Source organism: Lobosporangium transversale, assembly GCF_002105155.1.
Source record: "Lobosporangium transversale strain NRRL 3116 chromosome Unknown BCR41scaffold_52, whole genome shotgun sequence".
Taxonomy (NCBI): domain Eukaryota; kingdom Fungi; phylum Mortierellomycota; class Mortierellomycetes; order Mortierellales; family Mortierellaceae; genus Lobosporangium; species Lobosporangium transversale.
The window spans coordinates 255,629-280,181 of NW_019029030.1; the positions used below are offsets into that span (position 1 = coordinate 255,629).

The 24,553-nt window shown below is 41.8% G+C and overlaps 5 protein-coding genes across 5 annotated transcripts; 3 read left to right on the plus strand and 2 right to left on the minus strand.

Annotated features, from left to right (window-relative positions):
• The first annotated feature begins 4,360 nt into the window (after positions 1-4,360).
• Positions 4,361-5,226, plus strand: BCR41DRAFT_362080 (hypothetical protein). Its single transcript, XM_022025670.1, has one exon. It carries the CDS (start codon positions 4,475-4,477, stop codon positions 5,186-5,188), a length of 714 nt encoding a protein of 237 aa, XP_021876962.1. The 5' UTR covers positions 4,361-4,474; the 3' UTR covers positions 5,189-5,226.
• Positions 5,227-6,319: 1,093 nt separating this feature from the next.
• On the plus strand, positions 6,320-9,223 carry BCR41DRAFT_362081 (ATP synthase subunit alpha). Its single transcript, XM_022025671.1, has 4 exons — positions 6,320-6,458; positions 7,278-7,335; positions 7,430-7,599; positions 7,726-9,223. Exons 1-4 carry the CDS (start codon positions 6,393-6,395, stop codon positions 9,070-9,072), a joined length of 1,641 nt encoding a protein of 546 aa, XP_021876963.1. The 5' UTR covers positions 6,320-6,392; the 3' UTR covers positions 9,073-9,223.
• A 2,360-nt stretch (positions 9,224-11,583) lies between these two features.
• Positions 11,584-11,781, minus strand: BCR41DRAFT_279175 (hypothetical protein; the record flags this gene model as incomplete). The annotated part of the gene is made up of 1 exon (XM_022020209.1): positions 11,584-11,781. A coding segment is annotated over one exon (198 nt), but the record flags the coding sequence as incomplete, so codon positions are not given.
• A 6,149-nt stretch (positions 11,782-17,930) lies between these two features.
• Positions 17,931-21,848, plus strand: BCR41DRAFT_400736 (hypothetical protein; the record flags this gene model as incomplete). The annotated part of the gene is made up of 5 exons (XM_022029159.1): positions 17,931-18,639; positions 19,275-19,657; positions 21,001-21,131; positions 21,471-21,545; positions 21,668-21,848. 5 exons carry the CDS (start codon positions 17,931-17,933, stop codon positions 21,846-21,848), a joined length of 1,479 nt encoding a protein of 492 aa, XP_021876965.1.
• A 1,056-nt stretch (positions 21,849-22,904) lies between these two features.
• BCR41DRAFT_327861 (integral membrane protein DUF92-domain-containing protein) lies at positions 22,905-24,542 on the minus strand. The gene is made up of 5 exons (XM_022021676.1): positions 24,221-24,542; positions 24,018-24,047; positions 23,706-23,906; positions 23,278-23,583; positions 22,905-23,140 (listed from the first exon to the last, which is right to left on the minus strand). The coding sequence occupies exons 1-5, from the start codon at positions 24,446-24,448 to the stop codon at positions 22,937-22,939; spliced, it is 969 nt and encodes a 322-aa protein (XP_021876966.1). The 5' UTR covers positions 24,449-24,542; the 3' UTR covers positions 22,905-22,936.
• Positions 24,543-24,553: the final 11 nt, after the last annotated feature.

Here is a 24,553-nt window from a genome sequence, read left to right on the forward strand (position 1 = left end):
GAAAGACTGGCATCTGGCAGATATGGTGCATCCGGTAAATCTGGTAATAGCAATTAGCATTGTCGGTAATTTCCATAAGTACAGCCATATCCTGAAGAATAATCTTCCGAAAATGAGCAAGAATAATATTAAAGCGTATTTTTGGTATTTCCTCCTTGCAATGGCTTGTTTGTTCCAAAAGGGGTCGATTGTAGTCCTCGGGGCGGTCCATCATGATATTCTCAATGCGCTGCTCCCAGTCTTTGTTTCCTTCAAACAGGTTCTCAATGAAAGGAAAAATCATTCTCTGAAGTTTGGGATCAGGAATAAGTGTGTTGCGAGGAAGCCAGAATTCCTCATCAGTTCGCGTGAAGCCTGCCATCGAATACGGAACAGCTCTTGGAACTGGATGTAGGTAATGGATCGCCAAGCGAGAATGAAGCCAATTGCCTTGCTGAGATATCTGGTCATGCGATGATCCATTGAGCATCGCGTGTTGTGCTCCAGCTTTGCGGCCCGCATGAGTAACTTTATCACTATGATGGCCTGCCTTATTCATAACCCCTTTCATAGCCCTAAGAGCAAGAAGTCGCGAGGAAGCGTCAATCCATCAATTACTATTGCACTACCATACAAAGCCATGTATACCCTGTACTTACTTGTAGAGTGAGGTTGAGGACATACGGGTTCTATCAGAAGCGCCGAAAATGAGGAAAGTTTCCATCCATTTGTCGTCATGAAAGTCAGGAACGTTTTTTTTGTCCTACAGTCAAAAGTTACGAATAATAATAGATGTGAGCAATCGAATGTCGGTACAGCCCCGAAACATTAAACAGAAAAAGTATCAGGAACTAACCATCCATAGCTCTAATAGATAAAATCCTAAGGCACCTAAAGGACACAGCTCAACATCTTTATTGCGAATACAAGACGAATAGATAGTGAAGTCCTGATTTGTCTTGCCATGTGTAATCTCAAGAACAAGGGCAAAAGAAAGCTGGCGCCCATTCTCAGCCGTTGCATGGATATGTGGGAACAGGCTACTCAATTTCGCATCAAGTAAATTTTGGCCACGAGCAATCAAAAAATGATTCAAGGCAAAGCTAACTCGGTCGCGAGCCCCAAGCAGCTTGTGAGTCTTAGCTCCACCATTCAGAGGTTTGTAAGATCGAGTCCAACAAAGTTTCAAGAACTGCTTGAGTTGAGCTGGTGTGTATGCATTGTCGACCGACATTCGATATTGGTTCTTGAATTTATTGCTTTGTTGATACCTGCAGAACAGCAATTAGGGCAATTAGCAATATGCAATATTATATGTTTTAAAACAACATCCACTCCTTCAATTTTCAGGCCTCAAAGTTAAATAATACTACATTATGCTGCTGTCTACTCCTACCTTTTTCTGTATGATGAAATGATCCCTCTGAACTCGGCTGTACGTAGACTTGCCCATGGCTGGTTGCTAGGGTTGGGAACTAATGCTCGCTGAGACTGATAGAGCGATATGACCGACTTGACATATGCATCAACTGTCTCTGGAGAAGGGAGATCACCTTCATAATCTATTGTGACGTTGACACGCAATGGCTTGATGCTATAGAAGTCGTCCTCCGCCTGTACTGATTCTTCTGCCACAAGTTCACGCACATAGAGTAAGAATTTCTCGTATGTGACCATGTCTCCATCCATGAAATGCTTACGCTCGCACCAATCCTATATATATTATGGATCAATTAATTGCTACCAATAAACATTATTTTTTGCATTGCTCAACTACTATTCAAATAAGCTCACGCACCACCCAATGCCGTTGGTATTGTTGATAATGATACACTGTTCGACGTGCTAGGGATTTTTCACGATCCTTAGCTGCCTCCTGTAGGACCAACGTACAAGCTATTTTGTTATGGGTGGCATATGCTGTCTTGTTCGCCATGGATGCAACAACATCAGCTCTGCTCGCAGCTGCTATAGGTTGACCTTTGCGTCGTTTAGGAGTTGCCGGGTTTTCTTGTAGCGTTATATGCCGCTTTTGGCTTTGAAGTCCTTGTTCCTGAAATTGGAATTGATCTTGGAATTGTACCTGAAATTGAATTTGATTTTGGAGTTGGGGCATGTGTATGTGTGAATCTAACTGTTGTCCTAAATACTGACCAACATTCTGTGGTGATTCTAATTATAATTTCAAGAGTTCAAGAGTTATTATTTGGTTTTCTTTCTTTAAAGGATCAACAGCAAGCGACGACTATTGTTTGTATATAATATAATGCTGAATAACGAATGTGCTCACCAAACCAGCCTTAGTCCGCCAGCGATAGAGAGCGATAGGCTACCTTGAAGAGGACTTCCTACACTATTCTGTGCATTGGTTGCATTAGATGTGAATAGCGCTTCCATGTTATTTAATGCTGAGTGGTGGGGAATGAAGGGGTGGGTGAAGGGAGAAGTGATAAAACAAGTTAAGAAAAATGTTTGCTTATCCCTCTCCATTAGTGCAAGTCATATGCGATGGCCTTTCCAAATTTACACATCTACACAAAAACGGTATTCAGGCTAAATCACGCTGGAGATCACATTCTATATATTTTGTCAATTTTTTATATTACTTTTCTTTGTGATTCAATAAAAAGAAACAAGGTTTGTGACCACATAATTTCAAAATACCAATTCAGTAGACAAATAGAGAGATGGATTGTGAGCGAGATTTAGGTAGACAAAGTATTCAGAGTCGACTAAAAGACTTGTAAAGCAAGTGAACAAGTGATCGAAGGGATAGGTATAAATATCATTCCTGTCATTTTTTCACAATTCTTTGCTTGCCCCTACACCAAGACATGATGTCTCTTGTTGAGAAGGGATAAGGATGGATAGGGATGGATGGGGACGGATAGGGAAGTGTTCCCAAAATGAATAGAAAACAGTAAAATAAAGTCCATGTACCCTAAAAAGATTTATACATGTATAGTATGCTAACCCTAGGTGATCTACAAATCAGAGGCTCATACCGATGTCTTACCGCTGCCATTTTTGGTTAGTCCGCTATCAATTACAAAAGGTTATTAAGTGGTAGGCTAATAATTGATCTCGGTATGAGTTTCTAGTTTGTTGACAATGTCAACAAACCCTGATGAAAAGATACACTCCAGTCTCACTGTTTTGCAAAAAAGTGGATTTTATATACGTTCTGTGATGCTCATTGGCTAGATTCACATTTAATTCAAAAATTTTTATTTTAAATTGGCTGGCAAAGGGTGAGAGGAGAAAGACAAGCAAAAAAATCAGCCAATTGAATTGTGGTTTTAGAATAAATATTTTGAATTAAATATGAATCTAGCCAATGAGCACCGCAGAACGTATATAAAATCCACTTTTTTGCACATTTTGAGACTGTGAAGGTATACATGTACATGTATATAGTCTACTGTATACATGTACATAGATTTAGTGGTAGAGAGTGTCGTATTTTTATTTTTCCTCATAATATTCATTTGGATGGTCCATGCTCTGCCGAAGTGTAGGATGTTGAGAGTTAATTTAAAAATATACAGAAGGTTTGTATCCAATCACATCTCCTCTATCCTTTTTTTTTTTTATTTTTGGTTCATCTCTTCACCATCAGATTTACAGAACACAGAGAGGAGAGCTCACCCGCCTTGACTCCTGAGACTAGCCTGTTAAGGAAATGCTGGAGCCCAGATCTATAACCGAATGGCTTTTTACAAGCAGACAACCCCTAAGGACAATTACCAAACATATTCCAGCTTTTGCTCATTTGTACAATCTGGTAGTTCATCACAATACTATCATTCAACATTAACATGCTATAGTTGAAGATTAATTAAAAAAATAAAAAATAAAAAAAGGAAAACACCAAAATTCTCTTATATTCTTCTGTCTCCTCACAATATCTATGAAGGCATTGACCTCCAGACTTTTTGATCCTCTCACAACCTAATGACTGAGTATAGAGATAGATCCATGGTGTTACCGTAACAAGAGTAAGAGTAAGCACTTTGCAGTATTTTTAATTGAGCTGGAAAAGTAAAAAGAACGCTCAGATCAATACAGTTGAACTTTTTTTTTAAGCTTTTTTTCCGTAACACACATCTACGATTCGATTATAGGTGGCTCCCTTTATTCCTGAGGGATCCGCTATAATTATCATGAATAGCTCAGGAGAAAGTATTGCATGCATGCATGCATAGGGTAAATGAGCCAAACCACCAAGATGCAGCAAGACAAAGAGATCTGGACCCCCAATGGTCTGCGATATTATAGACACTATACACCTACATAGTACTCAAAGAGCCATGCAAGCAGGGAAACGATCTATCCAAGAAGTATAAAAGGGTGTCCACCCCTCTCTATTTTTTTCTTCATTCCGCAACCAACTCTCTCAACAGCTTAAACAGCAATCCCCTTCCAGCTTCTACTACAGCAAAAACACCCCTAAAAAACCTTTCTTACTCTTCACCACTACCAACTTTATCCGAAAATGAAATTCTCCACCTTCTTCCCCGCCGTCTTCGCCCTCGGCTTCTTCTCCGCTGCCACCCAGGCTCTCCCCACCAGACCCGAGGCTCAGGCCATTGACATCTTGAAGCGCGGTGTTGATGCTCCCATCGACGCTGTTGCCAAAGTCTTCGTCGAGGCTCAGGCCAAGGTCCTTGCTGAGGCTTGCGTCAACCTTAGCGTTGATGTTTGCGCTGATTTGAACGTCAAGCTCAGAGCCAAGGCTAAGGCCCTCGGTCTCATTGATCTTGATGTCAATGTCAAGCAGCTCGAGCTCCGCACCAAGGCCAAGGTTGACCTTGAGGTCCGTGCCTGGATCGAGGCTCAGCTCCATGCCATTGTCATTGCCCACATCCGCGCTCATGTCCATGCCGTTGTTACTGATATCTGCCCCAAAGTTGACAACGGTTGCTTGAGCAAGAACGCCGCCCAGATTGTTGCTGGTGTTGCTGCCAAGATCAATGTCGATATCAACAAGTTGGTTATTAAGATCAAGGCTGAGCTCGCTGCCCACGTTAAGATCCGCGTCAAGGCCATCATTGATGAGCTCAAGGTTGATCTCGGTTTGGCCAAGGTTGAGGTCAAGGCCTCCGTCAGCCTCCGCTCCGACCTCAACGTCCACGTCAAGGCCTTCGTCAAGGCTGTCGCTAAGATCCTTGTCAACGCCCAGTTGGTTGCCAAGGTCGCTGCTCTCTAAAAGAACAGTGTCTTTATGACCTCCCCCCCCCCCCCTCCTCTACCTTTAAAGCTGAGCAGAGTTGGTTAATACCTAAATATTAGTAATAGTTAATTAATAATTAAAAAAACTTATACCAATCTATTTTCTAAAGTCTGATATGTCTGACATGTGAATGAAAAAAAAAGGACTTGAACACTTTCTATTTGCACTTGTCTCCCACCTCTTATAATTATTTTTATCATTATTAATTCGCAGTGATAAAAATCCGTGAGAATCCTCGTCCTAAAAATAAAAAAAAAAATAAAAATGTTAAGCTTAAGAAAATTGTGGCTGTGTGTTGTGGTAAATGTTTGCCAAGGATTATCAGTATGTATAGGGCTTGAGGCTGTAGAGTTGAGACTGCCTAGTTGGATTATGACTGGACGCCTTTAACTCAGAATTCGTGCTAAAACGCGATGATTACTGCCCTTTTCCGATAACTGGTTGAAATACAAATAGAGCTTCGGCTCTTGAATCATGCTACGCGGGGTCATCATGCAGGGCGGAAAGGTCTTGTGCGGTGCTAATGTTATTTTCAAATATTGGAATAGATAAATCCATTGCAGACGACTTTTAAGCAGCCCGATCGGCTGAGGTTAAGCACTTTTGTTGCACAGATTTGTTCCAATCTCTCTCTTTTTCACTTCTATTTAATTGGAAAGGGGATAGGTTTTAGTAACTATGAAAATAATAGCGTCCATTCAGAATCTATTTAAATGGTTACACTTTTACTAAAAGGCTACACGATTTTTTTTGCGACCTTCAAATTCCTGTTTGATATCAATTTGGAGAATTTATTTGAAAGGTCTGAAAGAGCTTTCTCTGCCTCCTCATTGCCAGTGATAAAAAACTTTTTAATTTTCGAAAAGACCAAGCGGTCGCCTTGTAATATTTACAGCTTCTGAGTGGTTGTCTTGCTGCGATTCTACCATGTTGCACAGGAGCATTCAAATTACGCGTGAGACGTGATCGAAAGCACACGCGATTCAGTGGCTTGTGTGTCGGTGACGTTCACGTACGCACAGTAGCTTTTGTTTACCCATGAAAATTAGTGTGTCCTCCCCCGTCCTTCCGGTTAGTGCCAGTCTTACGACTTGATTTTTTTTTTTTTTTTTTTCTTTTCACTACAGTTCCCTCTCTCCTCCTCTCACCCATTCTCCTCTTTAATTATATACAACCAATCATGCTTCGCTCTCTTTCACGCGCTGCTCGCCCTGCCGCCATTGCTTTGGCTCGCAGCACCCCTGTGGTATGTATTTTCCCCATTATCAGCACATGAATCCACTCTCTTCGATCCTAAGATCAGGTCTCAGTCTTTCCTAAAGGATGCAATTACCAGTCTGGATGAATTCTCATCACAACTTCAGCAGCCATAATTATGAAAGAACCAGCAGAAATAGCAGCAACATCAACTTCAAGACTGATATAGCAAGAACTAGCGTCTTTTTTTTTTTTTTTTTTTTTTTTTACTTTTTTATCGCGAAAGGGTCAATTTCCTTTAGTCACTTCACATCAATAGCATGCAATCACCCCTGAGATAAATACAATCATACTGAGAATATACTGGGAATTCAATTGATCATGGCAGTTGGGCGTTACAAAGATCGCTTTAGATCGATCATTCAAAGATTCATTGATCCTGGAGCAGAATCTTGGATTCTCAATACATTTTATCCAGCGTGCGCCCATCCACTTTGTCATAAAAAAAAAGTAGACCTGATGTGTGATGCCATTAACTCTTCCAGTGATCAAGCACTATAGAGGTAGCCTAATAATGCGCTGCTTCTACAAGTTACAAACTGCTGTAACTTGTGGTGTTAAGATTGGATGATCAATGTTTAATGTTTCAATGATCGGGTCTGGTCGGATCCAAATTAACGAGTGGCGTGTCTACTATGTTTATTATCCCATTAATTAACTGCGCTGCAGTTATTTTGTCCTGTAGTTATGAAGGCTCTTTTTTACATCCCATTCATCCACTTTATTGGTATCTTTTTCTTATTGAAGGTCAACTTCTAACTATTATTACATATTGTCGCCATCTATCGTCTGTGGTTGATACTCATAGGTTCGTGCTAATGTTGGTGCTCTCTCTGCCTTCCGCAACTATGCCACCGCCAAACCAGGTATGTGCAGAGTACCATAGCCAAAACATACTCACTTATTGACTATTGGAGCCGTTCACTAATACGTTCAACACAATCCTTGACTATTCAATAGCTACTTCTGAGGTCACCTCTATTCTCGAGGACCGTATCAACGGTCTCAACTCTTCTGTTGATATTCAGGAGACTGGTCGTGTCTTGTCCATTGGAGACGGTATTGCTCGTGTCTATGGTTTGAAGAACTGTCAGGCCGAGGAGATGGTTGAGTTTTCCAGCGGTGTCAAGGTAAAGCACACGGATGGGCACAATTATGGGATGAATAAATCGTACTCACTGAGGCAATAGACGATCAGAGCGAGAGGAAATAACCCTGTTATATCTTTATTTATACCATCGACAACCTTATAATAGGGTATGGCCATGAACTTGGAAGCTGACAACGTCGGTATTGTCGTCTTTGGTAACGATCGTCTCATTCGTGAGGGTGATACCGTTAAGCGTACTGGTAACATTGTCGATCTTCCCGTCGGTGAGGCTCTTTTGGGTCGTGTTATTGATGCCCTTGGTAACCCTATCGATGGTAAGGGCCCCATCGCCGCCACTGAGCGTCGCCGTGCTCAAGTCAAGGCCCCCGGTATTCTCCCTCGTGAGTCCGTCCGTGAGCCTATGTTGACTGGTATCAAGTGTATTGACTCCATGGTCCCTGTCGGACGTGGTCAGCGTGAGTTGATTATTGGCGATCGTCAAACCGGAAAGACCTCTGTTGCTTTGGATACCATCCTTAACCAGAAGAAGTGGAACGATGGTACTGATGAAGTCAAGAAGTTGTACTGTGTCTACGTCGCTGTTGGTCAGAAGCGTTCCACTGTCGCTCAGTTCGTCCAGACCCTTGAGGAGAACGATGCCATGAAGTACTCTGTTGTCGTTGCTGCTACTGCCTCCGAGGCCGCTCCCCTTCAGTACCTCGCTCCTTTCTCTGGATGCGCTGTCGGAGAGTACTTCCGTGACAACGGCAAGCACTCCTTGATCGTATTCGACGATCTTTCCAAGCAGGCCGTCGCCTATCGTCAGATGTCTCTTTTGCTTCGTCGTCCCCCTGGTCGTGAGGCTTACCCCGGTGATGTCTTCTATCTTCATTCCCGTCTTTTGGAGCGTTCCGCCAAGATGAACCGCAAGCTCGGTGGTGGTTCCATGACTGCTCTCCCCATCATTGAGACCCAGGGAGGAGATGTGTCTGCTTATATTCCCACCAACGTCATTTCCATTACCGATGGACAGATTTTCTTGGAGGCTGAGTTGTTCTTCAAGGGTATCCGTCCCGCCATTAACGTTGGTCTTTCCGTCTCTCGTGTCGGATCCCACGCTCAGACCAAGTCCATGAAGAAGATTGCTGGATCAATGAAATTGTACCTCGCTCAATACCGTGAAGTCGCTGCCTTCGCCCAGTTCGGTTCTGATTTGGATGCCTCTACCCAGTTCTTGTTGAACCGTGGAGCTCGTCTCACTGAGTTGCTCAAGCAGCCTCAGTACAAGCCTCTTCCAGTTGAGCACCAGGTTGCCATCGTCTTTGCTGGTGTCAACGGTTTCCTTGACAAGATCCCCGTCAACCGTGTCGGCGAGTACGAGCGTCAATTCATCCCTCACTTGGTCTCCAACCACAAGGACCTTCTTGAGGAGATCCGCAAGTCTGGTGATTTGAGCGCTGAGTCCTTCGCTAAGCTTAAGGATATTACCACTGAGTTCACCAAGAACTTTTAAGTTGGATTTTATGTAGTTTTTTTTTTTCTTTCCAAAGAATCGCTTCCCTTCTCCCAAATTTACGAGTAACTACTAACCTAACCTGCTAGAATTTTTTTTTGTCACGATTGTTTTATCGAGGCGACTCGACTCTTCCCTCCTCTCTCCTCCTATTTTTCATTAAAAATTAACATTTACTATAATACATGCTATGTGTGAAAACTTTGAGATCGAGCACACAGGGACTTGTTCTTGTTTAAAAGCCAAATGTTTGGTTACGCACAGCAAAAAGGAAGCAAGGTGGCCTCTGCACTTCATAGGAGCGCCCCATAAATCTATCTCCAGCGTCGTTTAGTATGGATCCATTAATTATTCGTCTTCAGAGATAACATCTATATTTTTATACCCAGATTGTTTGCCTACAACTCACAAGTCATGGTTATTCCAGGCATGAAACTTTGGCGAATTATTCTAGAAATTTATACAGGTTAATTTGTTCACGCTTGTAGCCAAGCCATGGTTAACTTCGATGCTTAGAACCTTGGTACCTTTTTCCATCGGTCCTTCTTGAAATGAAATGGTTTTTTTAATTGTGTGTTCCGAACACGGGCCTGCTGTTGATTTGGCCGCGCTTTCTGGCAATTATTCGTTATTAATTTTGTTTTTTTTACACAGGATGTTCGCTTTATTTATTTAGTATTAGGATGATAAATGGATTGATGCTGTTAATGTTACAGAAAAATAGTTGATTTAATGCAAAAGAGGGAAAAAAAAAAAAAAAAATGGAGTGTAGATACGCTTCCGATGCAAAAATAAAAAAAAATAAAAATAAAAAAGGATAAAAAGAAGGAATAGTTTCTTCACTTGAATTGCAGATGCTTTTCCTTGAGGTTTCCTCAAAACGTATGACTGTTGTAGACAAACGAGGATGCCCAGGTCACCAAGTCCTTGAAATTCAAGACAATATCTGTGGCACGTTGTTGGAATCCTCCTTGGGTTATCTGCTTCCAATCGTCCTCAAAACGTGGTATTGTAGTGACTCGTAAGCTCACGTCCACCATCGTAGGCGCAGGAAGCGGTGCCCTTACTTTTAATGGCACTATGACAGCAGGTGCAGGTCTTGCGGGTTGTGAGGGCACAGGTGCCACGAACGCCACAACATCAAGATCGGTGCTATTGTTACTATTGTCATTAGATTGAGATCGTTGATGATGGTATCCGATTTTCTCGGTTTTGCCAGAGGTAGAAGTGGAAGAAGCTGAAGAGGGGGGTGAGGAAGGCGGAGACGGTCGGGTATAAGAGACTTCTGCGACAGCTGCTTGTTGTGCATGATCAACATAATCGGGTGCTGATCCCGGTTGCATAGGGTATTGCGGAGGATGGGGGCCGGTTGAATATTCAGGTTCAGGTCTCATATAGGGATTTCCCAAATAGATTGGTTCATCAAACAGCTCTTCCTCGCCTTCTCGCTCTTCTTCTTCTTCTTCTTCTTCGTCTTCTTCATCATCATCTTCATGGTGAGCATGAATAATGTCATATAAGAGGTCATTGAGTGGGCCATCGATGACAGAATCATCATCACAAAAACCTCTTTCATTGACCATGTCATACAGGGTCAGAGCCTCGCCTTTGAGCTTTGTGGGGTCAATCCGGACAATACTTTTGGGTGGAGTGCATCGTTTACTAGTTGAGATACACATTACCAAACCTCCTTCATTATCACTACCATTAATGTGTTTCCTTTTACCTCCTCTTGCCATTTTTGCTCTTGTTCCTCTAGCTTTCCCAAAACTATCGTCCTTTTCTTTTGCCTCCACCTTATGGCCACAGTCGTTTCCATAGTCATTGTCGTTGGGGTTTTCTACTTCATTTTCATCTTCGTCGTCGTTGTTGTTGTCGTCGTCGTCATCGTCATCACCCTGTTCTGAGATGCTGTCTGCGTCTACGGAGACACATTGCTCGACAGAATCGTTGAATCTTAATTTGGGCTGACGATACTCCTTGATAATAGTACTTTCAGCGGCCTTATTGTGAGGCTCAATCTTGCGAGACAGTTTGAGATCAGATTGGACATGAAAGAGAGTATCGGCCTTGAATAGTTCAGAGGCCGTTTTCCGTTTCAGAACGGGCTTTAGCACCTTGGTATTGCTATTGGTACTTGAGGATCCATTGCCAAGGAGATTTTCCTTGTTGGATGAAGTGGGTATAGAGGCAACGGACTGTGTCCCGAAGCGGGACATGTCAAAATCGTTGATGGCAGCTTTGTACAACGGACCATACAGCCAAGTTGTATCACTGTCCTTGAGCCTAGAATGTGGAAGAGGAGATTAAAATATTATTAAGCGTTACAACATTGGTGAAGCGATCGATTTCAATTGTTCGGAGGGGGGGAATATGAAAAAATTATGGGGGAGCATGGGCCAATTCATCTTTTTGCGCGTGCGAAAAAAAAAAAAAAAAAAAAAAAAAAAGCTTTTCTTTCTCTTTTCTTTGTAAGCTTAGGTGTTTAAATGCGCGAATGCGCGACTGAGCATACCAATTCAATGCCTTTGGACTGATCGTTTTGAGGTTATGTCGTTGTTTAGCCCAGTTGCGCCAGGATGCATTCTCAAGTCGAAAACCATTAATCATTTGATGTTTCTGTTTGGTCATAAACTTCCATGAAGTTGCAATGTCTTCTTCATTCTTCCAGCCATTACCAAGGTAATCGATCGCAAAAACAGGTCGGTTAATTGGGATCAACCGTCCTGCATCAGTGTCGTCATGCATTGGTGTGGTTTTTGCCGACACTCTTGTAGAGGTTGGTTGAGCTGCAAGCTTTGCATGACGATGGCGAGAATGATGTCGACGAGAGCGGTCACTACTGCCACTGCTGACAGAGGAACTCCTGGAACGAGAGTGAGAGTGGCTATGACTTCGGCGGCTATGAGTGCTATGGGTATGATTATGGCCACTGGTAGTGGTATCGTTGTTATTGTTATTGCCCTGATGATGATGATGATGATGATGATGAGGAGGAGGAGGAGGAGGAGGAGGAGGGTGATGTTGATAGTGATAATATTGTTTATGATAATGTTGATAATAATGTTGGCTATATTGATGTTGTTGACCCCAGTCGCTCAGGTCTTGTTGTTGCTGTTGTTGTTGTTGTTGTTGTTGTTGTTGTTGTTGTTGTTGTTGTTGTTGTTGATATTGATGTTGCTGATATTGATGTTGCTGATGTTGTGTAGTGGCGACAGTCTTTAGGACAACATCAGCAGTGTCTAGTGGCATGGTCATTCTTCCCGCCAAAGAGACAAAAGAGACAAAAGAGACAAAGAAAGGAAAGGAAAGGAAAGGAAAGGAGAGGGTGAAAAGGACGTGGGATAGACTAGACTGCGGATGCAGATGTGTGTATGTTTGTGAGTGTGTGAAAGAGAAGAGAAGGAGAGAAGGGTGGAGAGAGAGGATGAAGGGTCCAGAAGCAAAAAAGTATGGAGACAAAACTCCGTTGTGCGTTCATATCTGGGTGTGTGGATGTTGCATGGATCATTGTATGGTTACAAAAAACTTTTTTATTTGTCGCCATTTCTGCAGCACCTTATCGTTCCATTTCTATCTGTCTTTGAATTTTTTTTTTTTTTTTTTTTTTTTTTTTGCATGCGAATATGCGTGCAATTCCAGGCACATTTCATAATCATGCGCTTCTCTCGGCCTTGACTTTGGGATCATCTTGCTTTGACGCGAATCCATCAAAAAAGAAACGGAAACAAAAAAAGCATTTTATTTCCATCTGTGAAATACAGTCCTTAATCACCATTTGAAGACCCGATTAGAGTATGAGACATGGGCGCAGCATTTTTTTTTTTTTTTTTTTTTCCTCTGATCTCTCACTTTTTATTTTTAAATGGACATTTGGGCTTTATTGACATACGTTCCGATGATGTATCCACAAGTTTTTTATTTTTTTCTTTTCTTTTCAAGCCTGCAAAATTGCATAAGAGAATCATTCCCCGCATCATGATTGATTCGCTTTTTGCCTTTTCCAGCTCAACCGAAAAATAAAAAATAAAAAATAAAAAAAAAATGAGTTTTTTTTTTAAAAAAAAAAAAAAAAAGTGGATCGGAAAGAATCGTACACAGACTATTTATTTATTGGGATTATGCTCACCAATGTGAATGAACCTCGTGAAGAAGAAAAATGCGCGAGCAAAGTTTGCCAGTTACGCTAGTTCAATGCGACATTGCTGCGTCATGTGTCAAAAAAAAAAAATAACAATAATAATCGCACAGACCATGCAGCAAATCATATCAACCCTGAAGAACTATTAAACAATCCTGTCAAATGCAAAGAACCTGTTCCATCTTCTAGTTCTTCCTGTCGATGTCAAATCAGTAGAGTGATGAAAGAATTGTCTTGGCTTGTCTCCATTCCACTTTCTTTTGTTTCATAGTTACTGTTCTTATTGCTGTTCCAGCCTTCGACGAATTTATCAGTTAATTCAGGCACAGCAAAGCCAAATGTCCACTACCAGTCACACCATTGGCGTAGACTTTGTACCTGAATATCCTTGGAAAAATGAAGTTGGTTGGGACAGGAAATATGCTGACCAATAAACGCAAGAAGAAAGTCTTACACACATCGTTACATTTTCAAACGACTCGTGCATTTGTACATGGTACATGTTCATACCTCTAATCTGTTAGTGCTGGTGAAGGAATGCTCAAAATTATATGTTTTTTTTTTTTTTTTTTTTTTTTTTTGTGCGACATCTTGTCCTTCTTCTCCGATCTTTCTATTCTGTATCTAGAGGGAATTTCCCACTCTTAATTGGAGGTGTTGTTTTCATCTGGATGTATATTTTATACTTTGATGAATGTAAAAGATCAGATATCTCTTTTCTGGTCCTTAATTGACATCTCTTGCCTTCAATTGGGCTGGCTATCCACTCTTTGTCTTGATCTATAGTGACCCTCAAATACTCACAAAAAAGAGGAAGCTATTTTGTAGCTTTGGTATTTGCGGCAAGGTTCTTTGGGACATGAAAGTATACATCATTGCATGCCTTTGTTATCTATCATCTTGCCCGTATGGAGAGAAAGTGGATGAATGAAGAAATGTATTCAAGATACACACAGCTCAACTTTCATCTTGAGCTCTCTTTTTTTTCTTTTCAAGTGAACCGTACTGGACTATTTCCCGGTTGGCTATTGTTGTTATATTAACCTTTAGGATCTTGATTCTCTACTTTTTTTCCTCCCTCTCTTCTGTTCTCCTTTCGACAGATTGTACCATCAGTCATCTCATTTCACATTGCTCAGCTCGACATCTCTTCATCATTTCCTTTTTATTTTATTACTCTATTGTGCGTAACAACTGTACAAGCTAAAACTTTAGGTAACTTCAATTGTAATTGGACAAGACGATATCCCATGCTCACGCTACCTCGAAAACGGAGTGGTAAAAAAAAAAAGAGGCATTACATGAAATCAGCCAAAAAAAAAGGAAAAAAAAAAAAAAAGTCAGCATGGATGTGTGGAGGATGACAAAGAAGTAAAAAAAAAGACAGAGAAACTTACTGTATACCTTGTCACCCAGGAACGCTCGAATGCAGGCAGATGAGACGAGACAAGTTGTGAAGCAACAATGTTCTTCCATCTTTTCCTGAAAAAGCAGACGTACAATTTTAACCACTCCCAAATACTCCATTCACTTTCACTGTTCTTAACTTAGCGTCTGATAACCTATTGAGCACAAATACACTATCAACAATCCTTCTTTCGTCATGACGGCTGGGACATCCGATACAGCCGTGGCAACAACCAAGGACGAAACTATCGTCTCTACAGAAAAGCCAACAGAGTCGACTGCTGAGAAAAGTGTTCCAACAAAAACAACGACAGAAGGATTGACTGCTGCTGATGCCATCGTTGCCATCGGGAATGATATCCTCGTCAATGGCACTGGGCACCAAAGCGGTACCGCAACACCCTCTGAGGCAGGAGAAGAAAAATTCTCGTTCAGTCAGGGTGATGAAAATGATGATGAATTTCAAGACGCTTTGGAAGACCTACCCATAACTCGCAAACTTCATCAGCGTCTGTCTTCATACTCGCCCAAGGTTCGTGAAACAGAGGAGTGGGAGCAGATCATGCAAGATTGGGAACGTGTCATGGCTGAAAAGCGAATCCAAGATGCAAGGCTGAATCTTGTAGAACAAGAGAACAAACGCATGAAAGCTCAGCTGATCGAGTCTGAATCTAGTCGAGCAGAACTGGAGAAGGAAACTCAGGAGCGGATCCAGCGGTTGGAGAAAGAAAATAAAGAACTGACACTCAAGGCCAAGGATCCTGCCAAGGAAAAGAAGGCGCTCATGAATCAGTTGGAGGAATCCGAGGCTGAAAAAGAGCTTTTCAAGTTGATGCTGGAAGAGACTGAAGGTGAAAAGAAGCGGATTGAATTGAAGCTCATTCAAGCAGACCGTGAAAAAGATCTGTGGACTCAAAAGGCGGAAAAGGTAACTGCCCTTAAGAACCGCCTGAGACTCAAATCGGCACAGTATTCACTCCTTTCCACCTCAATCTCCTCTTTATTGGCCCAAGGTATTGATGGCGCCAAGCCGGACAAAGAGCGCAAGCGCCTGATGGAGCAAGTCACCTCGTTAGAATCAGATCGATCCCGTCTTGCTGCCATGGTCAAGGACACGATGAGCTCCGCTGGTGATCACAGTACAGACTCTGGCCCGATTGATCCCTCTTCTCTCTCGAACCTGGAACTTGTGAAAGAGAACAACAAACTCAGTAAGGAACTTGAGATGTCCAAAGTTGAGAACTCACTTTTGCAACGTCGTATTGAGGCACTCGAAGTCACTCTGCATGACGTACGCGTTGCCTTGACCAGCTCTGAGACCCATGCTGAGAGTCTCGAGACCAAGAAGTACGAGCTACAGGACAAACTCGCGGCTGCTGAAGGTAGTCTGGACCGTGCTAGGATCGAGTCAACAAAGTATCAGGCTCTTCATAAGGAGCTACTCGAGAAGAATGATAAGCTTGATCGCGAGATTCAGATTATCAAAGCTCGGTTCGAGGCCAAGGACCGTGTCCTGGCTACCACTCAAAAGCAGCTTGCTGCTGCCAAGGTAGACGGTGGTCTTCTCAAGACAATCCGCCGCGAGTTAGAATCGGTTTTATTTGATTACAACACAGTAGTTCAGCATTTCATGGATATTCAGGTCCAGGCCATGGGCGCAAAGTCTCTTGCCAATACCCTGAAGCGTCAAGTAAACGAGTTACAGGCACAGTTGACACATTACCGCACAATGCTGCTCGGAATCAAGTCTTTCAATAACAATGACCCCATCAAGTCGCCTACAGTCACGACGCTACGATCGGAATTCAGGATACTGTTGGAGAAGATCCAAGAAGAGCAAAACGCTCAGCTCGATAAGGAACGCGCAGACAAATTCAAGGCCCAAGACTGGAACCGTAAACTGCGAATGGAAAAGGACTTTATGAAGCTCGAATTACAAAACCAGATTGAGAAGTGGAGACGCGTCTCAACCTACTGGGAGGACAAGTTCCGCAAGACCGCGAACGATTTGCATGAGGCTGTGACTACAGGTGTTAGCTCTGACATGCTGTATGAAATTGCTTCCACATCTAGTGGTAGTACCCCTACAGGAAGCAACCCGACATCAAAGCGTGTATCTGCTGTCCCCACTATAGTGTCTACCAGTCAAGGGCTTGATCTGGTTGCCAGGCACGCAATTGATGCAAAGCAACGCTCTTCCTCCTACAGCTCTTCATCATCTTCCGCTACCATTGTAACACCCAACTCTGGTGGAGCCAATGCTCTAGCCCCCTCATCTTCTGCATCTGCTGGATCGTCCTCTATCACAGATTCATTAACCGATCTTGTGAAACCATTCCTGAACCGTTCAGCCTCCGGCAATATGCAGGGACCTTCAACTCCTAGTAGCCGTCTGGCAGCCGCGGCGTCGCTTCGAACGCCGATTGCTGCAGGCTTACCAGCAAACGTGACAGGAGTGGGGGCGATGGGTAATACAGCTGTGTCAAAGGCGTCTCTGCGATCCAAGAGCATGGCGTCTTCTGCTATTGGTTCTGCTAGAAATCAGGCCTTGCGAGCAGGCATGCCTGATGCAGTGGTGACACTGGCTAGCCAGCATGCTCAATCACGAGCAAATTCGAGTATTTCTGACGTGGCACGATCTGTGGACAAGGCATTAAGTGAATCCGATCAACTCAAAGCGGATGTGCGACGCATGCTTAATCGCTAAGTAAAGGGAATCGAGTAGGATAGTAAAGACCTTAATATAAGGCTCCACATAGTTTTTAACATAGTCAATAAAATAATCCATCGAGTACTAATAGCTATCATCCTTTTTGAGCATGTCATATTCAAGTAAAATACAATAGGTAATAGATTGGCGGCGCGTAGTGGTTGCGGAACAAACTATAAACTACCTGGATATTGTTACATTGCAACTTATCAGCTAATCTGCAACAATGCCTTATTTACACAGTCATAAAAAGCTGATCAAAGGAGTACATTCTGGCGCGACACAAATTCATGTTGAAAGCCATTTTTTCTTCCCCTATGGTCATAGCGGCTGCATGGATATCGATAAGGTTTAACGATCGCCTACGCGTTCAGTTCTATTTTTTTTTTTTTTTTTTTTTTTTTTTTTCAATATCTATATATATATCTATATTTTTCTTCTTTTCCTTTTCTCTTTCTTCTTTCTTCTTTCTTCATTTCTAATTCTTTATTCATTTCTGCTCTGCTCTGTTCTCCAGGATTTTTTTTTTTTTTTTTTTTTTTTTTGAATACCCTATACCATACCCACCTATCAAAAAAAGCACACACACGTAATATCCACATGAGCTCTACAAATCGACTCAAGGCTCTTTTCCTCAATTTTAAAAAGAAGTCAAATGGTAAAGACAAAGGCAAAGGGCGAGCCAAAGATGATGAATATAGTTGGCTTGATTACGAGGAGGATCCAGAGGAAGTAGGGAAGACGGGGGGAGAGGATGTGGAGGACGATGATGATGACGAACCAGTGGAGAAGTTCACTTTCAAGAGACATCCATACATAGACTGGAAGAAGCAAGCTGCAGAAGAGCAGAAGGAGAGAGATGCGCAAGTGAAGCTTCTGCGGCAGCAGCTTCATGATCTGTGGGAGCAGGAGCAGAGACAGTACCAACAATGGTGCGAGCAGCGAAAGTATTTGCTAGAGCAAGAACAAAGGCAGAAGCGGTGCCAGCAATGGTACCGGCAGCAGCAACAGTATCAACAGCAGTATCAGCAGCAGTACGAACAGCAGTACGGGCAGCTGCAGAAGCTGAAGAGACGAGCGACAGAGCCGGCTTTGCCGTTGCCATTGTCTGAACCTCTGGAGACGCTGCAGGGCCTCCAAGAGAGTATCACAACCATTCAAACGAGCCTCCAGCAACTTGTGGTCGCATATGGCAATGCTCAAACGGTTTACGAGCGACAGCAGATCGAGCAGGAGGAGCTTCGTCTCCTTAAGCGCCTTCATCTTGCAAAATCAGCTCTGAGGAAAACAGGGTTGGGGCAAATCTTGGGTAGGAAGTTTTACACAACACGTCTAGTCCCTCTCTCCCCTTACCTCATTCCTTGCTTCCCCCTCTTCCTTTCCCTTGCTATCCTATTTAATTTAAGTGAAATTGATTTATCTTAAGACTTGGCTAATTCCTCTTTCTTTATGTCACTATGTTACTAAGTTTGAGTACAATAGGAAGACAAAAGGATGTATTAGCCCCGATATCTGTGTTTCCTAAAGAATTACGCGTCAGCTCCTATATCAACAAAGCAGAAAAAAAAAAATTACGCGCGATCTGATAAAAGCAATTTTTAAATAAAATAAAGGCTTTCGATCTTTTCTTTTCTTTTTTTCTTTTTTTTTTTTTTTTTATTTTTTTTTTTGGAATCTCTGAAGCCATCCCATCATGCTGAAGAAGAAACACCAAGCATTGAAATATGATTTTGTGATTATCTACTCTTTCGATTCTTTATCTTTCTGTTTACTTTTTTTTTTTTTTTTTTTTTTTTTTTTCTTCTTCCTCTATTTTCTTCCATTGCTGCTCCTGTGCGTTCCCTAGTCTCATATCCTTTTTCCTTTTCCCTCTTGCCTTGTATATCCCTCCCCGCTCTTTGCAACGTTGCAGCACCAGGCAGTCTGTACACATGAATCTTTCAGTTCGACTGAAAAACTTGTGGTTTAGTTTTAAGAAAAAGCGAAAAGAGAAGCAGCGGAAGGATCATGGAAATGAGGAGGAGGAGAGGAAAGGAAAGTGGGAGGAGCAGATAATAGATGGCCAAGTGAATGATGCCAAACAAGAGCGAGAGGAGCATTTACGTCTACAATTACTGCTACTACAAGAACAAAAGAAACGAGCTAAAGAGCGACCCCGAGATTTGCTGCTGGAGCCTCGAGGGATGAGTGAATGTCTTCAACAAAGACTGTTCAATATCCAACGGGAGCTTCAAAATCTTGGACCTCGATATAACCGAGCCCGGACAGACCATGAACGACGAAAGATTGAACAGGAGGAGTTCCTTCTTCTCGTACGCCTTTATAAAGTAAAGAAAGTGCTTCAGAAAACCGCTCCGTGCGGCACGCCCTGGGTAATACTCCATGTTTGTATATCAGATGACACTGTTTATAATTTTTAATGGCACGATAAACTGACCTGACTGAACATCATCATCACTTGCTTTCGTTACATAGTTCGAATACAGTGACTTGAATGTTGCAGAATGAGTTCCTGTGAGGGATAGATAATAATAACATGCGTTCCTTTGGAGGACACAAAGCCGTGTTTTTGATTGAGGAAATACATAATTGGTCGTTTATTGGTTGCTGCTTAATTTACCATGTCATTTCTTATCCAGTTAAAATTAAAAAGGCTAATTTAAACCCACGTACGATAACACTCTCATTATTGAGGATGTCTCTATCTGTCATCTGTTTCCAAAGCTTGTCTTAGACAAGCGATGAAAGTATTGGAGTCCGTTGCAGCCATGCTATGACGGCTTGTTGTAGCTGATGGTCAAGTACAGGAACTTTTTTTGTGCTTGTCAATCGAAGAACACAAAATAATACACACAGAAAAGACTGAACGAGATCAGTCAACACCCAAATGGCTTTGCGAATAAAGAACCAGAGTCTCGTGTGCTACTCGTTTCAAAGGATGGTGGCAAACCCTCCAAGCGACCATAATAAATAATTCTGGCAGTAACGGTTTTATTATAGTTCAGCCTTTTACCTATTTTTTTCTATCGAAAATTCATGATTCATAATAAATACATCTTTCGTTACTTATTTTAGCCCTATGCACATTCCACGCGTGCTTTTCCCAAAGTACAGCGAGTAGTTTACTCTCTGAAAATGATATGAAAGCTTTGCTGGTTTGGTGGCAAGGGGATAGTTTTACGACTGCTTTTAGTGAGTCGATTCAGGAAAACACGATCCTTGATGTTCATATGCGTAATGAAGGTGAACGTTGCTGCGTTTCACAAGTCCGATCTTGATATTATTGGATAAATTTGAGCAATACCATGCATGCTGGGGCCTGAAAGATGATTGACCATATTTGAATAGGCCAGAGGAAAGTCCGGTAAAGACTCATAGCAGTTCTGATGTGCATATTGACCATCAAATTTGGGATAGGGGTTAAAAGCCTAAGCGGGCCATCTAATAGCTAATTCCTACCAAAGTTTCCTAGTTTCCTTCAGAATAGCAAAAGCTCGTTCATTTTTACAAGATAAACGGATGATTAGAAGCCTTGGAGCTAGAGCAGCTATAGTTTATTACTATGTAAATACGTATAGTGTATTCTTACTTCTTAACTGAGTCCCACTCCAAGCTCAAATTGCTACAAACTTCGAGCATAGACAAAGGTCTTGCTATTTGGGTTCCATAGCGACCCTTGCATCTTGTTCTTGTAACATTCAAGAGTATTGAACTATTTAACCTTCGGGATAGCTTTGATATCGATGGTTATTTCAGCATTGTCATCAAAGTTCCTGGCCTTAAAGCAACGGTTGCCTATCCGTAGCATGCGTCGTATATAAAGCTCGAACATTACTCCTTGTTCTCTAGTTGTACCTTTGATGAGCCGATGCAATATATAATCCAAGTATTGTCGTCCGCTGCATCATACACCTTTTCCATGATATAGTTAGAAGCCCATATTAATCGAAATTTGCTATCATCTTCTATCGGATAACGGTGAAGAAGTCGGCTACTGTAATATGGTGAATCTTTATCCTCTTCAAAGTATTTAAGTGTCATCAATGGGTCGTTCAGGCTGTCGAGAGCTTGCTGAACGCGGCCAAATGGATATCTTTCTGCTTCTGCTCTCACTACTTTTTTACAAAAATCCTCGGGGAGTAGAAACTCAGTATTTTCAGCGGCATCTCGAGGATATACCTTGGCACTCCACCAATCAACTCATACAGGTGTTCCGTAAGATCCTCAGAGACCTCTTGAAAGGCTCCAATCTTGCCTCTGCATTCTTTTAACCCATCTAGCTCCCACGGAGCCATGTAGTGTATCCACGCTACTCTCTTCTTGATTTCTTTATACAGACTGTCACCAGAATACAAAGTTCTTGGTGTCACTGAAAAGATAGTCCTGGCATCCAAGCGTTATGGTGCTGATGAGCTGTCGACTAGGAACCAAGTATTACGTAATTGCGAGAAGGGCATGAAATCCTCTATGTCCTCCATATCGAACAACAGATCGTCCACCGAAACCATAACGCATTGAAGTTTCCTTTTTCTGGATGATGATAATAGATAGGTCTTCCTCATTGTTAGTGGCAAGCATCCGAATCGAATAGACCTATCAGAAAAGCTTGTATATAATCTCATTCTTCCTTAATCTGATTATGACGAGTCGAACACGCCAATTTCAAATTACCCTCGCATCCTCTCTCTCCACACCCAAAAACTCACCAAAGTCTAAACACTGTAGTCTAGGAATAGAGTCAAATTAATAAATATATTTAAACATGGCGTGTCTAGCTAGCTCAGAGTGAACAGATTTATTTGCATCAATGTATTGGATGAGGAAGTACTTCAAAGGCGTAAAGGATACAGCCATAAGATTTTCCATGAAGCTTAAAATGATGATACAGAGTTATATGACAATGGCAAGTCATTAACGGATACATGATGAGGTAACCAACGTTGAAAGGATATCCTCACCAGCTGTGTATGCCTCAACCGCTCCCCTGTCAATTCTCGTCCTAGTTTCTAGTGTCGCTTGCCCATCCTACAATATTTAATTGGAAATGATTATCCAGTAAATATTGAAACTGTGCAATGATATGGCAAGGCCTTTGAAGTTGGTACATCGTTACAAAGACGCCGCTTTTGCCTTCATTTTCGGCGGAACAAGAAGACAGCAGATCAATCAAAGGGTGAATGATGCGATTTCACCAGGATGACCCACAGCTTGTAGGCTTTTCTTTTGCAGGAGGCTCCGCGTGCAGGATGATGATGCTAGTTCATTTGAGTGGCGCTGAGAGACTGGGGGAGACCCCAATGAAAGTGCTCGGAGCGTCCGGGGCCACACTGTTTCTCCTTTACATCCTTCGACTAAAATCTTAAAAGGCTAGTTCCTGAACATTGTATCAAACCAAACAGCATACTTGCAGCTTTATGATTGCTTTCCTCCAAAACCCCAGTATTAACCCATTGACGCTTAGGACGTGAGCAGCTATTACTGCTGGCGGATCGTGTGCAGATTGATCAACCTTGTTAACCAACACTTATGATATCTCTCTTTTTTTTTTATATTTTTTTTATAAAAAAAAAAAAGGTCTATGTTTCATTCTTTTAATAATAACAGCTTCACCAAAGAGTCTTCGTTGCAAGGTACCCAGTGGCGAGAGAAACGATCAAGGATGAGAAAAAGTTGACCTGATGGTTATCTAAAATATCAAGTCCAGAAATGTCTTTGACCTCATCACCCTTTTCTGCAGGCTTATACGTGATCACCTTATTCTTGGTCGAGTACTTGGATTTTTGCATAGTCGCTCCCATAAGTGAATCAAGCTAAGGTGTTCGTCGCAAAAAAAAAAAAAAAAAAAAAAAAAAAGTAGACTAAAGTTAGAAGGGTTTGCAGTAGATCTTTCTTTTTTAATATTATTATTATCCTTTCTCTCCTTCTACTCTTCTCGGTTATATCGTACCAAAGATCCAAAAAGCCCTGCTCCTGCTCCCGCAGCAATGGTCGCGAGAAAGAACCTGGGATCTAGGGATGATACAAAAGTTTCCAGTCCGCTCCATCCTTTGCTGAATTGCCATAAGCTAGGAGTTTCGAATGCTAATTGAACAATCATACTAAGAGTAGCTGTGATACCGATAAAGTAACCACCAGCAATCGAGGCTTTCAATCCCAAAAATGAAACACCTCCATTCGTGCCAGGAGGAACCTTCTTGAAGGTCGTGATTAATGTTGGCCATGACTTGTTTAAAATTCCCAATTCACTTGACCACTTTTTTTTATAAAAAAAAATAAAAGAATAATAATAAAAATAAAATAAGTCTAACCAGTCCTTATGTCAGTTCGAATGTTTTTTTCTTTTTCTTTTTCTTTTTCTTTTTCTTTTGGTCTTACAGTGTCCCCGTTGCAGCAGGCATAATGTCCAATGTACGAAAAGAGTATGAATGTAGCTCGTGGGTCTGTGAAGAAAAGGGTTGCAGGTCGAGATTCTGTTGTCCAATAGATATACTGGAAAGCCAGTGCCAATGCTGTGCCTGTAGCGCCATTTGAAAACACTTGTGTAGCTGTTCTACCACCGCCCTCTTGATGATCTTCCTAATGTTGGATTGAAAAAAAAAAAAAAAAAAAAAAGTCGTCAGTAACAATTGAAAATTGTATTGCATTTTATTATCATTATTACTGTTAATACTATTAATTCGGACTTACCTCGAGTGTCTTCTTAATCTGTGATTTGTACTATGTAAGAATTATAATATAATTTGAAAGCGCAGTTAGTCGACTGGTAAAAAATAAAAAAAGATAGATCGATAGAATAGCTGGACTTTTCAAATTATCTATTGCTTGCTATTGCTATATTCATATAGCGCTGTTGTTGCTATTGTTGCTATTGTTGTCATTATTTTCTTTACCTTGGTCATCCGACTTGATGACAGATAAAAGGCCAAAAGGACAGAGCCAAAAACATAAGGAGAGTTGGTGAAAGTGCCCATTCCAACTACAGTGGCTGCCAGAGCACCTGATGGGGCGAGTGATCTCTTACTAAGACCATGATAAGCGAGAAATGCACAGAGAGCTGCTGGTTTTAGTAAACTAGAGACAGCCATCCCCGAGGGTAGAAGCGAATTGCTCGAGGACATGGAAGAAGAATCTGGATCTTTATATTTTCTTTTGATGAATGATTTAAAGCATGAGACAGAAAAAAAAAAGAATTTAAAGTAGGGACAGTTATATCCGTGCTGTAG

Bases quoted from the DNA above. Each gene is read 5' to 3' on its own strand.
- BCR41DRAFT_327861 (XM_022021676.1), bottom strand. From the start codon at position 24,448: ATGTCCTCGAGCAATTCGCTTCTACCCTCGGGGATGGCTGTCTCTAGT. The intron at 24,048-24,220 runs GTAAAGAAAATA...ATTCTTACATAG, and splicing joins CATCAAGTCGGATGACCAAG to TACAAATCACAGATTAAGAA. The intron at 23,141-23,277 runs GTACGATATAAC...CGAACACCTTAG, and splicing joins CAGGGCTTTTTGGATCTTTG to CTTGATTCACTTATGGGAGC.
- BCR41DRAFT_362081 (XM_022025671.1), top strand. From the start codon at position 6,393: ATGCTTCGCTCTCTTTCACGCGCTGCTCGCCCTGCCGCCATTGCTTTG. The intron at 6,459-7,277 runs GTATGTATTTTC...TGATACTCATAG, and splicing joins TGGCTCGCAGCACCCCTGTG to GTTCGTGCTAATGTTGGTGC. The intron at 7,600-7,725 runs GTAAAGCACACG...ACCTTATAATAG, and splicing joins AGTTTTCCAGCGGTGTCAAG to GGTATGGCCATGAACTTGGA.
- BCR41DRAFT_362080 (XM_022025670.1), top strand. From the start codon at position 4,475: ATGAAATTCTCCACCTTCTTCCCCGCCGTCTTCGCCCTCGGCTTCTTC.